This window comes from Equus quagga, chromosome 16 (assembly GCF_021613505.1).
Source record: "Equus quagga isolate Etosha38 chromosome 16, UCLA_HA_Equagga_1.0, whole genome shotgun sequence".
Taxonomy (NCBI): Eukaryota; Metazoa; Chordata; class Mammalia; order Perissodactyla; family Equidae; genus Equus; species Equus quagga.
Window position 1 is genome coordinate 67448050 of NC_060282.1, and position 18696 is coordinate 67466745.

Below are 18696 nucleotides of genomic sequence, written 5' to 3' on the forward strand. Positions count from 1 at the left end.
ATGTCTATTGCTAAAAATGCAATTAGGGAATATTTCTAAATTTAAAAATCAGATTCTGTCATTAAATATTCAAGAGGCTACACTAGAACCCTTCTCGATCCACTAAAATTCAGTACACTTAGCTCTTGTGGGTTGGGTTCTAGTTCTTGGATGCAGGAAGAGTCTAAGGAAAGCATTGTCCCCTAGAAGTCAAAAAACACATCAAATAGTAACTTCCTAAAGGCACCTGGAGTATGGAAATGATTATGGCATAAAATTTGTCTTTGAAGCTTACAAACCATCTGTGATGAGTAGGAGCTTCCTTGTTTGGGCCATGATGCAGACATTCCTTTACTCTCATAGGAAAGAAAGTCTACCCACATAGACTTCCTTCATAGCATGTTACTACCTTTGCGGAAATTGGTCCCCATCCCCAACTTGTTCACCTTGCAAAATTCTACCCCTCCTTTAAACTCCTGACTCACTCAGATGCCACTGTATTCCCAGTGCATTTTGTAGATAGCTCCATTTTATCAACTATCACATACTATTTAAATTGTACGCAAATCTGTCACCCATAAGCTCCTTGATGGCAGAGGCCATGCCTTTTATTCTTTACATCCCAAGGACCATACTCTGGTTTCTCTTCGGATCGTATAAATCTTTCACCTTTTACATCCCAAGGACCTATCAGGACAGCCCATGGATGCCAAATAAGAGTTTCCAGAAGGAAGTGATGGGAAGGTGGGAGTGAGGGAGGAAAAGAGAGAGGACAGGTGGGCTAATAGCCAGGAGGCTGTGAGCGATACATTTTTAAATGTGTTGTATTCATTTAAAATGAGGTATATTCACTACAATTAAAATGTAACATTATTAAAATACTGAAAACTGTCTTTTTGCTTTGGAATTTGGGGAAAGGGAAGTTGGCTGTTGCCCTGACTATACTTTTCCATAATCAATAGAACTTAAGGTTGAATTAAATAACAAAAGCCTGAAATCTTCTCCCTCCACTTATTCCTGATGCAGCAGCGTCCGTCCATCTGTTGACTTAGCTTGACCTCTGCATCCATATCAAATTGCCCCAACTCCCTGGCATCAAAGATATGCCAAGAAAAGGGAGAAACTATTTTTTTCTTTTCCTATCAACTACCCCTTTTCAACAAATTTCCTTTCTTGAAAATAACTTTTTAGTTTCCAAGGAGAAACATAATGCAAACTTCTTAACTATAGCAAAGTTTGCCAGAATTTCCTTTAACCAGCATCCTTTGAAAAATGGTACCTTCAAAGTCTTATTGGTACCAGAAAACAAGCCACTCACATTCAATGCAACTCGAAGCCTCGGGCGGCTCACTGGAAAGTGTTCATTCTTGGACTGAGGCACTGACCACAACATATGACAAAATGAGAATTCCAGAGGATGAATGTTTCAAAGAGTCAGATGACACCATTTTAAAATGTGCTACCCTTTGAAACAGAATTGGAAATGTGAATCAAAAATCTAATTTTTTTGACCTGTGGAGAATGACACTGATTATTGGGGGAAATAACAGCTGACGGAAATGACAGACTGCCACTTAAGAAAGAAAAAATAAGCTAGCTGATGAGGAAGTCATTAAAAATACACTGAAATTGATCAAGGCAATGGGCTACCTCACACGACACTTCCCGTGCATTGTCCCAGGACATCACAGGGTGACCCAGTGTTTGTAAAAATCAGGAGGATGTTCTTCATGCCCCAGTGAGTTCGGTGACTAACCAACCACACTGACCTAGTGCTAATGAGCTTCTCTTGTTATAAATAAACGGTGGTCCCTACATGTCAATTTCGGGATCTTTCGTTTTTCTTTTTGGAATTTCTTATTTCTTTTCCTCAGAAGACTTGATAGATCTCCTCTTTGCCCAGTCCAATCAAATTACTTGAAAGAAGTAAGAAATTGACATTTTCACAAATAACTGAGCAGCAGCAATTCCCATCACTTTCATGTTAAAAAGGCATCAGGGGACAAAGATGCCAGGATCATAAACCCATTCCAATTGCTTGGTTCAATGTTTCTTACTGTACAAAACTCTCTGGGGGATTTAGCCAAAGTTACGTTCAGAGTGAAAAGAAACGGCTCTAAAGTCAGTTTGGGTTTGTTTCATCAAATGACAGAACTGGTTGGCTTTCAGTTCAAATCAGAAAATAAGGAAGTTGTGGTCTTGCCCTACCCCGTAAAATCCCAGCTACTGCTGATGGTAACAAACCACCTGCCATTTTTAAAGGACAATGAGAATCTGCCGTCTGCAAAGAGGAACTGAGAGGCGTGTTGGAAATTCAGGACCTACCAAGTGTTCGCAGCAGAACAAACTGCATCCCCAGTGCAAAGGGTCTCTCCTCATCCTCGACGGACCTGCGGTGGAGGGAAAGCAAAGAGTGTCTTCACACAGTGGCCTCGAGAAAATGAACGTCCAGTCAAGCCTGCTTAACACAGAGCCAGGGACCAGAGAGGTGCTGTGCCAAAATATTTGATTTGCTGCAATTTACGAACAATGGCCAGGCAAGACGGCTGATGGCTAAAGCAGAGAATAAAGGTCTTCCCCATGAAGACGCCAAAGAAACTCTGATTAACTCTAATGGCTTCTGTGTAAATACTGGGGGAGGGCCAAGTTCATGGCTGAAGGGACAGAACTGGCTCTAAATGAGCTTCCGAAATTAATTCTGTTATCAAAAATATATAGCATTTTATCCTAACTACTTCATTCTGTTTCTCTATTTGCCTGGAACTTCCAGAATGGTAGATATGTATACTGAAAGTTGCTCCCATAATTTCTCAAGGAAAAGTATACATAAAAAAACTTAAAAAAAATAAAGTATCGTCAAAAAACATATAGGAAACAAGTCAAAAGTTAGAGAAAGAATGAATCCCTTCCAGACACCTCCTTTTTTCTTCTTTTCCTAAAATATATGCTCTAAGCGATTCTCTCATGGCAGGAAGAATGGAGTCTATTGATTTTGTAATTAGCAAAGATTAAAGGGCTCTTTCTCTGAAGTTTTGGGTTAGAAGCCAACTGGTGATTTGCCATATTTGTCTGGGTTATTTAACATCTCTGGTAGAATTACAGTTCAAAGAATTAAGATTATTAATGATTCATATTTTTTTAATGAGGAAGGCCCTTATCCTTTCTATCCCATACACATAGGGTTCTAGGTGTACCATGTACAATTCCCAAGGACCAGTGCACTTGTCATCTTTTCCCCAATTTCTTTATTTTCTCAGCAGTTTGCCCAATGCTGCATGCAGAGTTGTTACTCCCTAAGTATCTGCTGATGGAGGAATTGAGTGACTAGACCAATGGGCCTTTCATGTCCTCTTGTCTTACTGTCAAGTAACGAATTGGTTGGGGAATGTCTAACACGGCATTCCATGGAAGGGAAGCCAGAATATGGAGAATAAGCAGGCCAGCAGCCCAACTGCCCCGCTAAGAATGACATCTCAGCAGGTGTGTCCCACCAGGAGCCCAGCATTGCAGGGGACTGAGGACCCAGGGAGGAGATAAAAGACAGTAAGGCCGCACTCCCTCTCCTCACTCCTTCATTGCCCTGCACTCCAGTCCCCCCAGAGCTGCTGTGGGTGTGCTCTCGTTTCTTCACCACGCTGTCCCCTTCCTTCCTTTGTCCACTGCAGCCTTTCCTGCAAATACAGCACACTGATTTGAATGTGCTGGTGTCCACATTTTTTACAGGACTTCCATTAAGGTAACTTCTGTGTTCTCTTATAAGCAAAAAAAAACATAGACAGGATATATAATATGGCAAAGAAAGCCCAGCATGGACAACCGAAGAATTACATTTCCCAGTCTGCCCTTTCCTTGACTCAACTCTGAAATTTTATATGATAGTAAAATTAGTGAAATCAGCATTTTGAACTGCAGGCCCAGCACAGACTGTCACTGATCCTGGAGTATTAACTATCCACAAGGTTGGAGATAATATTCTTCGCTGTGTGCACAATTTAGCAACTTCACCAAATGACTTGCTGTCTCCTCTGGGGCCAGGATTCTTGCAGCTGACATGGGCACGGCTTTCAGCTCCTGAAGGTGAATCTTTCAGGGCAGAGACTTCAGGAACCAAAGGCACCCAAAAGAATTTTCACTAAACTCTAGGAATAGAACCCATTTGAATAAAGAAAGTTCTGGAACGTGAAATGTCACAATCATCCCTTCCCTTCCTGACATGGGAAAACTCACTTTTCTTAAGTTCATCAGGCAAACGTCTGAGCACTTTCCAGCACAATCTAATTTTGCTTTCCTCTCTGCTTTACCACCTCAGTTCCAGTTTGGAATATGTATTCTGGCAATTGTCCGATTATAACTCACCCTCGAAGTTGAATGCTGTTCTCACCTGAGTGTTACTATGATGGCTGATGGCTGGGCACATGCTGTGATGAAAGTGACTATGAAAAGAAAAATCAAGAATGGGATGAGGGTATTACAAGTCCGTTTACACTTCCCGGACACAGCATAGCCATTCTCGTTGAGATATGTTTTGACAATAACCACTCGGAGCTGACTGCGCTGTCCCACTGTGGGTGGCGTGATCACTTGCCGGCTTTGGACACAGGTGCATTCTGTGTAATTCCTTATCTAAGTGATAATAAAGATCAGTTGTATGCCAATCAAAAGCAAAATTCAGCATAGGAATAGTAAAACAAAGTTAAAATGCTCTAAAATAACTCTAGCATTTAAAAGTCCACAGAATATTTAATTGCAAATATCTTCCCCATTATTAACAGTAAGGGTCCAAAGTGTGCATGGAACAATATCAAAATCTGCTGGTCAAAATTGTTTAAACCTAGACTTTTATAAGAAGCTTTCAACACAATTCTATAGCATTCAGATTCCATATGCTCATTTTTGGTCATAATTATACGCTGCTTCAATTGCTGTTTAATTCTTGGGCTCTCCTATTAGAGAAGGCCATCAAGAAACAGTAGCCAAGACTTATTTCTGTTTGTTCCCACCGGAGCACCTAGCAGACTCCTGAACACAGCATAGGACCTCAAGTAAATATCTGTTAAATAAATGCAGAGAATTCATGATGCAACCGTAATGACTTTAATGCCAACAATAGCGAACCTATCCTTGGCTGTCTCATTTAAGTCAGGGGACTAAAAAGGTGTTTCAAATGAAACAGCCAATTAACCTTTTATGCCTATTACATTGCTTTTACTGAATGGACATCAGCTGAACTCACTGTCATTGCGACCTCTCGGCCACTTAGGCAGTAAGAACAAATATGAAGATAGGGGCACCATTTGGCCATCTCTGCTCCAAGGACTCCTGGCCTCTTTTTAAGAAGAAGGAGGGCTGTGCACCCAAGGACTCACTCCTCGAGCTTAGCCACCGAGAAGAATAAATCTCATTGTCTCTTTCACCTTAGTCACACACTGGAGCTCACCAATTACATAATGGAGAGCCAGCCGCAGGAATTCTCAATTTATCACTACAGTTGAAAAGTTAGAACTCAAATATGACATTCCAAAAACATGCAGTATAATCCCTTATCACCTGCGCAGAACCAGCAAATGCACCTTAACCTTTTAATTAAAACAGCCTCCGGCAATCTGTTTTCATGCAAAGAATGAAACCAGACCCAATAAAGAACTGAGTAGAATATGATAACCTTCTCCTACAGTATTACCACCTATTTATAATTCACAGGGAAGGGAATTCTCAAAATAGCCTATTCTTGAACGGACAGAAATATCTTTACTCTGAAAGTTAAAAAAAAAGTTTGAACGGATAGTCTATGAAAAATGGCCATTGTCCATCTTCATAGACTCTGATCAGGGGAGATACCCTCCATTCTCTTCTATCAGCACCAAATGTCACCATCTCGACCTTCAAACCTATCACAGGGGCCCGGTCAGAGTAAGGAATGAGAGGCCTAGCACTCAACCTTATCAAGTTTCACTGAGTCGGCACAGAACGTAAAGTGGGAGAGGGCTGACATGGAACCCAATCGCTAGACCCAAATGCTCCAATCATCCCCGGAAAAAAATGATAGCATTGCAGAATTTTCTTTCCTCTGGGTTTTTGTCAGAAGGTATTTTGTAGGTTATCTGAAGTTTCTTGAAAAGGGAGACCGAAGCCATGTGTTGGCATACGAATTCTAACACGTCCTTGTCACAGGATGTTGGATTAACAACAGTAGATGAATTGGTGAATTATACTCACCCCAGTGCTGAGATTACCACTATTAACACAGCCAGCCAGACAAGGGTTAAAGTACGTAATTCCATCTGATCCACAGACTGGCTCGTACTCGTGTGTTTTACAACCACAATTAACATTGCAGCTTCCTGTCAGATTCCTATGAGGCATGGTGAGAGAAGGTCTGAGAGAGAAAAGAAGCAGACCGTGAGCAACATTAACTAAAATAAAACTAACAGCGAAGTTCTTGAGTTAAGTAATTTGTCCAAATTAGAGAAGATATTCCCATTAAATCAAAGCAATGGTACCATGAAGAAGCCACCCTCATTATTTTTTATGACATTAAAACAAAACATAAAGAAAAATCTTTCAATTTCCTGGTACCACAGATTCAATAGTTTTGTATCAAATTATCTACCTGCTTCAATTCGACCTCTGTCTTGGTGCTATGGATCTGGTCTCAACATCTGGACTCAGCAGTTCTAAACTCATATGACTACTCACTTACTAGAGACGCTTGGCTCTGTCTTAACAAACCTGGGCCTCAATTTCTTTAACTGTAAAATGGAGGAAATGTTTTTCTGTGCCAAATGAATAACATCATTATGAGGGCATAAACATGGAATCCATCAATCACAGTTGCCAGCACAGGTTCCTTTGACCAAAAAGTTTAATTGTTCTACAATAAATTCTCAAAGAAAGACATGGGACTTGAGAAAATCAAAAGGAAGTAATTTTCAAAGAAGATCAGGAATAACATCATTAACTTGATTCAAACAACCAGAGAAGAAAGATTAAACAGTGTCCTTCCCTCAGGAATGCCCAGATGTGGGTTCACGGTCAAATGTGGTAGGTTTGGTTTTCTCATGAGATCATGATGTCTGATTCAAAGAAATGATACAGTATGAAAAGCTCTAATAAAATCAATTCAAGGGGAAAAAAGGCAAGTAAGGATATAGGGCTGGGGAGAGAAGTGTAAAGAAATGGCCGTGGAAGAGCAGAGGCAGGAAGGTATCTAGAGGGAACCCACAGAAGAATGAAAGGGGCTCTGTAGTGCTCATACCCAGTGACCTCTTTCCTTTGCTTTTGCGACTATCATGTTTAGGTGTCACTGATGAAATACTGTTCCTAAAGCCACATGAATTAGCACTTGCAGATCCTTCATTCATCCATCCATCTATCCATCATCCATCCATTCAACAACATCTGTTATGTGCCAGGACTTATCTTTAATGACTATGTTGAGTAACCACTCATCCAGTAGCACAGTTCATCCCAACCATATGTATTAATTTATAAACCTAAAGCACTGTTTGTTCAAAGAATTTTCTCCTGTGGCCTCTTTCACACTTTAACTGAGTCCTCAAATTTTAATGGAAGGAAAAAATTCACAGTAATATTTAAACCTTATCAAGAAAGTCTTCTAAAAAGGTAAAGGTAGAAATAAGTCAGAGGGAGAAAGTCAAATACTATGTGATCTAAGTCATAAACAGAAGATGAAAACAAGAAACAAACATATAGAGACAGAGATTGGATGGGTGGTTACCAGAGGGGAGTGGGGAAGGAAGGAGGGCAAAAGGGTGATTAGGCCCATGTATGTGGGGATAGATTGTAAATAGTCTTTGGGTGGTGAACACGATGTAATCTACACAGAAGTAGAAATAACAGCGATGTACACCTGAAATTTATATAATGTTATAAACCAATGTTACCACAATAAAGAAAAATAAAGTCAGCTGAAAAAATAAATAAATAATAAAAAATTCAAAGACAAAAGTAAAATGAACTCTATTCTTCATTCATGTCATTCCACAAAAGAAATTTTGTCACAATACTTTGATCATTTTTATCTTTACAAACTCTTGAATCATATCATTTTAAAGTTTGAATATACCTGAGCAGGGGATGTGAACAGATTTTTCCCAAAGAGACATACAGATGGCCAACAGGCACATGAAAAGATGTTCAACATTACTAATTATTAGGGGAATGGAATCAAGACCACAATGAGATATCACCTCACACCCATCGGAATGGCTATTATTAAAAAGACAAGAAATAACAAGTATTGGAGAGGATGTGGAGAAAAGGGAAACCTCATACACTGCTGGTGGGAGTGTAAACTGGTGCAGCCACTATAGAAAACAGTACAAAGACTCCTCAAAAAATTAAAAGTAGAAATACCATATGATTCAGCTATTGCACTTCTGGGTATTTATACAAGGAACATGAAAACACTAATTTGAAAAAATGGATGCACCCCTATGCTCACTGCAGCATTATTCACAGTAGCCAAAACTTGGAAACATAAGTTCTCACTGATGGACGAATGGATAAAGAAGATGTGGTATATATACACAATGGAATAGTAGCCAGCCGCAAAAAAAGATGAAATCTTGCCATTTGTGACAACATGGATGGACCTCGAGGGCACTACGCTAAGTGAAATAAGTCAGATGGAAAAATCCAAATATCATATAATTTCACTCATATGTGGAAGATAAAACAATAACAACAACAAACAAACACATAGATACAGAGAATAGATCGATGGTTACCAGAGGAAAAGGGGTGGGGGTAGGGTGAAAGAGGTAAAGGGGGACATTTGTACAGTGATGGATGGCAACTAGACTTTTGGTGACGAACATGATGTAGTCTACACAGAAGTTGAAATATAATGATGTCCACCTGAATTTATGTAACGTCAAAAACCAATGTTACCTCAACAAAAAAAAAATTCAAAATAAATAAAGTTTGAATATATCTTTTAAAATGTGATTCTAGACCAATAGTTCTCCACATGGGCAATTTTGCCCCGCAGGGGACATTTGGCAATGTGGAGACATTTTCGTTTGTCACAACTGAGGAGGTGCTACTGGCATCTAATGGGAAGAAGTCACAGATGCTGCAAACATCCTACGAGACACAGAGCAGTGCCTTCCCCACAATAAAGAGTTAACTGGCTCCGATCTCATCACACTGAGGCTTAGAAACCCCATTCTAGATCTACTACCACGTTCTACACATGAGGAAATGGAGGTCCGGGGTGGCCAAAGGATCCACTATGAGGTTGAATGGTGCTGTGTTGACTGGGATCATATGAAAAGCATTCTGTGTGCTTTACTATTCTCTTCACCAGTTCTTCAAGAAGTAAATTGCAAACCATGACCTAATAAAAGGGCTTTTATATGTCTGCATACTTAGTCACTAAAAATGACAGGCTTCAAATCCATACAATATGGTTATGACTGTTGATATTTAGAAGCTACAAGGAACTTCCTCCTAACAGCATGCTTTGTAGTCATTTATGACAGCCACAGATTCCAAACACCTCTCCTTTATGAGCAAGGCCACTCAAGAGAAAGGAATCCAATGATAATATTAACAGATGCTCCAAACACACTGATGAGAGGAAGGCAAAAGCTTTCCTGAGGTCCAGAAACAGAGGCACCACCCCAGGTCACCCTTGGGTAGGTTTGCTTTTTTTAGGAGATCATGGTGTCTGATATGAAGAAATGACACAATCTGAAAAGATCTAAGAAAATCAGAACAAGCAACAAATATAAATACCAGTGAAAAGAAGTGGGCATTCATGAAAATGTCATTAGAGAAAAAGGTCACAGTGGCACACACAAAAAAAGACACCGCATGGTTAATCCTTTTACCCTGTGCCAATAAAAGAAAAAACCATTTTTAAGAATAATATCTTGTTTGATGATCACTCACTCTCCAGAAAACAGACTGGATTATAATAATGGTGCAAGAGTTTAAACCTGAGGAACATCACGTAACCTCATTAGCCTGAAGTGAACCCATCGTGGGCATATAAACTGCACAAGGGCTGCAGTACGCTGCACTGATCCTTGTGCCAAAGTACTGGGCCTCACCTCTCCAATAAACGAGAGCATTTCTGACAAGTTAGCCTTCCAAATAAGAGGCTCATGTTAACCCGGCGTCAATGTAAGCGTTAATTCTCAGCGAGAATCAAGGCCACACCACCAAACGCCTCCAAGCTGCAAGCCTGAGAGTTCCACATGACATCTTACTATAAAAATCATGGAATTCCAGAAGTGGAGAAATGAAAGGGGTCTCTGATACTGTCTAGTGCAACTTGAGAATTTTGAGGAACAGAAAACTATGGGAGGTGTCATGACATGCCCCACAATCATTGAGGCTTCAAGAAAACCAGCCACAGGCAGACAGCAAAAAGGGGACAGCAGAAAAGCCGCTTGCTGCCCCATCTTCATGAAATCAATCACTTAAGGATCAATGTTCATTTAAAGTCATATACAATAACAAAACAAATTGTTGCTTAACACAAGTAAAAAAATCTCTGCCGTGGGGTCATTACAGCTGGGTATGTAAGGACACAGTCACCTTCAAATCACACATGTGCACGCACACACACAGTGTATCCTATCACCTCAGCCCAAGACCCAAACAACACTTGAACTTCCCCATCTGGCGTACAAGCTGGTCTCCATAAATTAAAGAGGAGTCCCCTTACCTTCTTTCTGCCTCCAGGTGTCTCCCTATTAAAAGATAGGACAAGTCATGCATTTTACGTTCAAGCCACCAGGATTAAAAAATATGATTCACGCAGCACGAACCTTTTTAGCAAAATACTAGAAAAAATTGGTATCTTTCTCATCATTTCTTAATCTCTATCAATTTATCTCAGTCTTCAAGAAGATTTCAATTAGAATGTTTCTCTTTAATTCTACTTAAATTCTGGCTTCATATTAAAATCCTTCCTTGGCTAAGCAATAGAAAGAATAAACAAATGGGACTTCATCAGACTAAAGAGCTTCTTCAAGGCAAATGAAAACAGGATTGAAACCAAAAAACAACCCACTAACTGGGAAAAAATATTTGCAAGTCATATATCTGACAAAGGCTTAATATCCATAATATATAAAGAACTCTCACAACTCAACAACAAAAAAAATCAAACAACCCAATCAAAAAATGGGCTGGAGACATGAACAGACATTTCTCCAAAGAAGATATACGGATGGCCAATAGGCACATGAAAAGATGCTCATCGTTGCTGATCATCAGGGAAATGCAAATCAAAACTACACTAAGATATCACCTTACACCCATTAGAATGACAAAAATATCTAAAACTAATAGTAACAAACGTTGGAGAGGTTGTGGAGAAAAAGGAACCCTCATACACTGCTGGTGGGAATGCAAACTGGTGCAGCCACTATGGAAAACAGTATGGAGATTTCTCAAAAAATTAAAAATAGAACTACCACACGATCCAGCCATCCCACTACTGGGTCTTTATCCAAAGAGCTTGAAGTCAGCAATCCCAAAAGTCCTATGCACCCCAATGTTTATTGCAGCACTGTTTACAATAGCCAAGACATGGAAGCAACCTAAGTGCCCATCAACAGATGAATGGATAAAGAAGATGTGGTACATATATACAATGGAATACTACTCAACTGCAAAACAGAACAAAATCATTCCATTTGCAATAACATGGATGGACCTTGAGGGAATTATGTTAAGTGAAATGGGCCAGGCTAGAGAAGGATAATCTGTGTATGACTCCACTCATATGAGGAATTTAAAAATGTGGACTAAGAGAACAGTTTAGCGGACACCAGGGGAAAGGTGGGGTGGGGGGTGGGCACAAAGGGTGAAGTGGTGCACCTACAACACGAATGACAAACATTAATGTACAACTGAAATTCCACAAGATTGTAACCTATCATTAACTCAATTAAAAAGAAATCCTTCCTTGGCTATAAATAGCTATGCAACTTTAGGTTTATAATTACTATTATTATCACCATAATCATCACTTTCATTTTAAACTAACATTAGCAGAGCCCAATTTTTACCTCAGCAGTCGTGCACTAAGATTTCTACATGTTACCTCGTTTATTCCTCTCGAGAATTATAATTATTATTACCGTGCCTCCACCTGTCAGATGAGGAAATTGAAGGTTTGAGAGGATAGATACTGTCAAAGTTCACAAAGCTGGTAAGAATCAGAGATGGATTTAAACCCAGTTTCATCTGTCTCCACAGTCTGTCTGCCCTGGCAGGGCAGCTTTGTGGACTGTAGTTTTGCTTTCTCTAGCAAGAGTCTTCTGGGTGGCTGGTCCTGCTTCCTTCTTCTTCCCGGAGGCAGCTCTGATGCAGCTTTTCTGGCATCAGCTTTCAGTGTGCATGAGCATTAGAGTAGGAAAGAGCTGGGTCCAATTCTGTATCTACGATTCACAAGTGCTGTGAACACATCTAAAGAGATTTCACATTTGTAAAACAGAGATCGTAGTGTCTATATCAGGAGATTATTGGGACGATTCAATGAGCACATGTCCATCCAGTGCCCAGCATTGTGTCTGGCACATAATAGGCACCAGGATATCGGTATGCTTTCTTTATCTGTACACGGCAGAAGCATGAACAAATCACAGTAACCCCATCACAAATGTGGAGCGTACAAAAGGCCATCATGATGAGTTTCTTTTCAAAAAGGAAGAAGTAATTTTCTAGTTTACTCCTACAGGGAATAGGGAACGGGAGAGAAAGAAATAGACTGGGATTTAGTCTGAAGCCTGCCGCTTAGTAGCTGAACAGCAGTGGGTCAAATCTTTTAGTCCATGGCTGTTAGTACCCCTCCCGCCTCCATGAGAGGAGAGCAAGGATAATCAACAGAGGGAAGTATGTGATAACATATGGAACAGCATACGTCTATATTCATGAAAGTTGTGATTACTGTATCCAATCATTATTTTTATTATTAAAGCTTCCTTTAGCTTCATAGGCAATAGATTCAAACCAGGTATGACTTGAAATTTACACATAATTACCCACAACTTATACAAATCATCTCTTTAAATCCAGAATCATTTTTAATAAAATGATGTGGCCCTTATATAGCATTTTGAAATACTTTTATTTATTATTAAAGTAATGCCATATCCATTGTGGAAAATTTAGAAAATACAAAAGGACTAAAAAATTAAACTCATAGATAATGCTACCACCCAGGAATAAACACCAGTATGCTTTTAGAACATTAAATTCTGGTCTCTTTTTTCAATATTCATATGTATTAATATTAATAACAGATTGTTATCAAGGTTTTATATAGAGCTCTAAATTCTATCTTATTTCCTGCTAACATTACATGATGAGCATTTCCTATTGACTAGATTAATATGAGGTCATAGATTTATAAATCTGGTCCTGAGTTAATAATATTCATAGATGCTTTTGAAATAAAAAGTCTCATTATGTTTAAACAGACATTATACAGTTTTACAAACTTCATATAAAATGAGTTTGTGGATTTGTTTAGATCGTGGTTACAAAATTTAAAACTCATTGGAAAGAAAATTTGCCTATACTTCATATCCTCTTGATACTCCTAAAATGAAATAGAACATTTTGTTTGTGTCTCCAAACAGAGCCAAAAATAGATAGAATCATACACTTATAGCTAGAAATGAACTCGAAGCCTGTTAATAGAAGTAGCTGGGAAAATCCAGGAATATGAAAACCTAAAATCCTGTAAGTAAAGTTTTTTCCCGTACTTTTCAGAAATTTCCTTTAAAATTAGTAATATCTATAATAAATAAAAGACTTGGAATGGTGCCAACAGATTTAAACAGTGGGCAAAAAACTTCAGTAGGTTAAGCTGTCCGTGAGACGCCGAAGAGGAGATGAATGGTTTAATTAGAGAATTTAGGAGTCATCTGGCCAGAACTGCTAGTCACCTGAAAGGCTGGGAGCAGGGCACCATGTAAATATACCATGTGGCAGCAAGGCCAGATCAGGAGAGGTGACAAGGAGAATGAAGTGCACCTGTGGGAAGCTGAGGCAAAGGTTTGAATTACCAGTTGATATCTATTTAACTTCTACAGTCTTAGGACTTGGGGGCAATAAAACCATACTGAGAAGTAACTTCAGGGGAAAATCGCAGCCTCTGAGATTTTGCCGCTCGGTGGGGCTAAGTGGTTCACTTCGTCCAACAGTCAGTGCTGACCACAGCACTCTGAGAAAACGCTTCCTCCTTATTTCCTAGCTCAAGAAGTCATCCTGGAAAGGTTCTGACCTGTAGCTCGAGTCACAAAACCGGAAGATGAGACAATAGATTTCAGTTAAGGTCAGAGAGATGACACTTGATAAACGAAAGATAATAAAGCTAGAATTATTAAATGATTTATCAAGACTTGGTACTGGTAGAAAATGCTGTACACAGACATCAGCTCTAACCCCATTTAAAAAAATTATTTGCAGAAAAGGTAGAGAGCAAATAACTCACATTATGCAATATGTTTCTACAAAGTGTTACTTAAGCCACAGTTTTTACAGTAAATACTGGTTCTTTTGCTTATCAGAGGATTAGGACACACCTGTGTGAAATACAGTTGAGCAGACACGGAGGGGAAGCAGGACACATTTTCTAATTAAAAACAGGGAAATTGTGGGTGCTGGGAATGTAATTACTTGAGTTGGAAATGGGCCAGGATATTAGCTAGCACTCCTAGGATCTTTCATGATGAAAAATCATCACATTCTCAAATCTGAATTTTTTTTAATTGTATTTTCTTGTGATTAGAACACTTACCATGAGATCTGCCTTCTTAACGAATTTTTAAGTGGACAATACACTTTTGTTGACTATCGGTGCAATGTTATACCCCAGCTCTCTGGAGCTTCTTCATCTTGCTTGACTGAAACTTTCTGCCTGTTCATTAGTAACTCCACATGTCCCCCTTCCAGGCAACTACTCTTGATTTTACGATGCCACTTATTTTAGATACTTTATACTCGTGGAATGATGCAATATTTGTCTTTCTGTCATTGGCTTATTTCACTGAGCAGAATGTCCTCAAGGTTCATCCACATTGTTGCATACTGCAGAATTTCCTTCTTTTTAAAGGCTGAATAGTATTCCATTGGATGTATAGACCACATTTCCTTTAGCCATTCTTCTGTTAATGGGCATTTAGGTTGTTTCCACACCTTGGCTACCAAATCTGAATTTTCTAAGGGAACCACTAATAACATGTCAGGTTCATTCTACAAAACGACTATGACACCATTTTGGCTTCACAGGGAAAGTCCATCCTCCTAGAACATCCCAGCCCATCCCAGGCATTCAGATGCGTCTTGAGTACTTGACGCTCATTCAAAGATGGGTGAGTTGTTAAGTTCTTTAATGTCAGAAAATTCCCCACGCTGGTGAACCTGGAGCCCCTCAGACAGACTGTAATAAATGGAGTCAGCTTATATATTGTGCTTCTTCTTTGCATGTTTTTTTCTTCTTTCGCTAGAATAGTTTAATAATCAAAAGCACTGCATTCAGAATCAGAGAACCTGGGTTCAAATCCTAGCTCTACCATTTTCTAGTTGTGTGACTTTACACAAGTTATTTATCCCTCTGAGCCCTTGCTCCTCACAGTTAAAATGAGAAAAAAAAATCTTAAATAGTTATTTATCAATTGCTTATTATTTTGGAGTTTGATCCCATTTTATCCTCTCTATAATTCTAAGAGATTGGCACTATCGTTAACCCATCTTAACGATAAGAAAACGGCGGCACAAACATGTTAGGGTAGCTTCTTCAGTAAGTGCCTTATTCAATCTTCACAGCATTCAACAAGACAGATATGGTCAGTGCTCTCACTTTAAAGATGTGGAAACCAAGCACAGAGAGGTTAAATAATTTGCCCATACTCACACAGCTAGGATGTGGAAAGGCCAAGGGGAAAGTCAAGACTGGCCGACTTGAGAGCCGCAGAGCAGACGCAGCAGGCATCCAGTGCACTTGGTATTATGCCTGTAACTCGTGTGTATTGAAATACTGGGAAGCAGGGCACTCCTGAAAGAAGTGGATACGTCCTCCAGGGCTCTCCTAGTAAGGGAGTGGTATGTGCACATAGGTGTGTGCCCATAGGAAATACAAAATTTAAACAGCCCCTCAGTGTGGTGTTCAGAAAGAAAACAGAACTCTGAAACAGAAAATCTGGGCTTGATTCAGTTCACTCCTTATTAATCGATGACTTTGGGCCAATCACTTAATCTCTAACCCTCAGTTTCTTTAATTGAAATGTGGATAATAACACATACGGGAGAGTGATGCTGTAAGCATTAGATATAAAAGATATCCATAAGTGCAAATTACCATCCCCAGATCAAACAGCTGCCTAGCAAAGGCTCCTTCACTGCCACTCCCTTCACCTTTCTCTTTGTTGACTTTAAAGGAGAAAAAAATCCCATATGCAAGTCTCAAAATCATTCAAAACAAGAAGCAGTTTTTACTAGGCAGGCCAACCACATACTGATGAGCAGGTTGTGCACTGCACAAGAGCACTCAGCCAAGGGAACAGGAGAGGCTGAAACGTAGCCCCACCCTGGTTGGAGAAAGGGTCCCATTATTCTTCACACAAAGGTCACTATGAGTCTAAAAGTGGGAAGCCTGGGAGGCTGCACCACCCAAAAACGTTTATACTAATGCAATTTCAGACTAACTTCCCAGAAGTCTTTGGAGAACTGGAGGAATTCCTGCGGAAACTGGGGTTTTCTTTTGCTGATTTATAAACTTCCATGAAGTCAGGCTGTAAACACTAGCATGATAGGATCCTTGCAGCAGCCTCCTGCACTCGTAATCAAGGTTTTTTTGGTTGAAAACAAATGAGAAGTGTAGCAGAAATCATAGATTTAGACAATTAAGATATATATTTGCATCGAGTTCTTACTAGTTTCAGCATCACTATATGAGTGACATCCCCATGCAGAGGTAGACACCAGACCTTCATTCACCTTTTAAAGAAGCAAAAGGAGCTGCTTTGCGCGATCTAGAAGGGAAGAGAATAGAGACAAGAAACTAATGCTTTCAAGCACATACTAAGTGCCAGACTCTGTGCAGGAACGATCAGAAACCTCCCCTTACATAATCCTCAAAATCAAAACTGCAAACGTTTGCTTAAAATATTTGAACGCTTCAAGCTGGAGGTTGAGGATGGGAGAAGAATGTGCTGACCTTCCATTTTTTTACCTTTCTGCAGTATTTCAAGTTTTCCAAGCATATGTGTTTTACTTTAACCATGCTTGTAACTTGGGGTGACTGACATTGTCACCAATTCTACCTATGAGGAAACGGAGACTCGACAATAGTAGTCCTTTTTTTTTGCAAGGTCAGACAGTTAGAAAATGATGGCGCTAGTACCTGCCTCTGAAAACCATCTCTCTGACAAATGAGTTTGAAGGGAGAGGGGAGAAAAGTTCAGGGAGTTCATTCCTGGGACCTCTGTTTACTCACTCACCCAGAATACTTGGTTGTCCAATAAGGAAAACAAGACTAGGGGAAGACAAAAACTTGAAGAAAAGAATTTTTTTTTAATGGAATAACCATCACGGGACAGAGGAAAGGAAGCTGACTAGGGCCAGTAAATGGACTGCTCAGCAAAGATGAGGGCCTTCTAAGATTGGAACTCATAAATTTGTAATGGAGCCAATCAGCACAATTATATAATTTTTGCCCAGTAGTCCTGGGGAGTCCAGAATCAGTTGATTCAGAATTGGCGAGACAGATGTGGTGTTAAGCTAGAGCTTTAGAAGTCTTGAGGGGATTTGCGGCTTAAAAGCAGGCAAGACATTGACTCTGCCCTCCATCCCTTCTGGGAAAAAAATAGTGAGTACGACTAAAAGGAATAAACCAGCAAAGAAAAATGAAAAGAATGACACCAAACTTCATGAAAATTGCAAGTGGATAGGCATAGGCTTATGTGAAACGAGCAGATGCCACCCTGGAGCGGAGCCAGCCTGCCCCACGGAACCTCCGCAAGGCTCTGAGCTCACACTCGGCAGATGAGACAGGGAGCAAAGCGAAGGTGAAGCTGAAAACAATGGACTCACTGGGGATCCGAGGGCCAGAAAACTGCGCTGGCGGGCTCTTCCATTCTCCTCTGTCCACCCGCCTCCATTCCCCACTGAGAGCCCAGAAATTGGGCAGAAAGCGCTTCTCTAAAGAAATTGGAAGAAATTTTAAAAGCTAAGCTTCTACTCTAGATGTTGGCAACTCAGAATAAAACTTCCTCCTTCCTGGATTTGAGAGACAAGGCGGAGGAATCATGACCTGAGAGATGCTAGACTGGATGTTGTCAACCTGTAAAGCCCAAAATAAACAGACAAAAAAGTTGACCCTTAAAATCAAATGATAAAATGTAACACAAAAAAGCAAAGTAAAAAAAAAATCTAATTATCTACACAGATCCAAGAAGATATTACTCCCTAAAACATGAGGATACTATGAAAAGGGAACACTCAGAATACAATGAAGAAAAAAAGTATCCTGGAAATAAAAAATTTACATAAAGAACAGAAAATAAGGTTTGGAAAAATCTCTCATGCAAAAGATGTATGAAATATGAGAGAATAAATAAAATATACAGGCAAGCAGCCCATACGTTTCAATATCTGATTAACAGGCATCCTGGAGAATACAGGGAAAATGAAGAGGAGAGAATGAGGAAAGCTATAGTAGAAGAAAAT

The 18696-nt window shown here is 39.7% G+C and overlaps 1 protein-coding gene across 2 annotated transcripts in view; it reads right to left on the minus strand.

The window, feature by feature from the left end:
* Window positions 1–18696, minus strand: part of SLCO5A1 (solute carrier organic anion transporter family member 5A1) — a 130241-nt gene that overhangs the window by 6560 nt on the left and 104985 nt on the right. For both annotated transcript variants that reach the window (XM_046642240.1, XM_046642239.1), the window contains 3 exons: window positions 6196–6355; window positions 4361–4602; window positions 2305–2369 (listed from right to left, as the gene is read on the minus strand). In XM_046642240.1, coding sequence (XP_046498196.1) covers window positions 2305–2369; window positions 4361–4602; window positions 6196–6355 — 467 coding nt within the window. The remainder of the gene's footprint in view (window positions 1–2304; window positions 2370–4360; window positions 4603–6195; window positions 6356–18696) is intronic.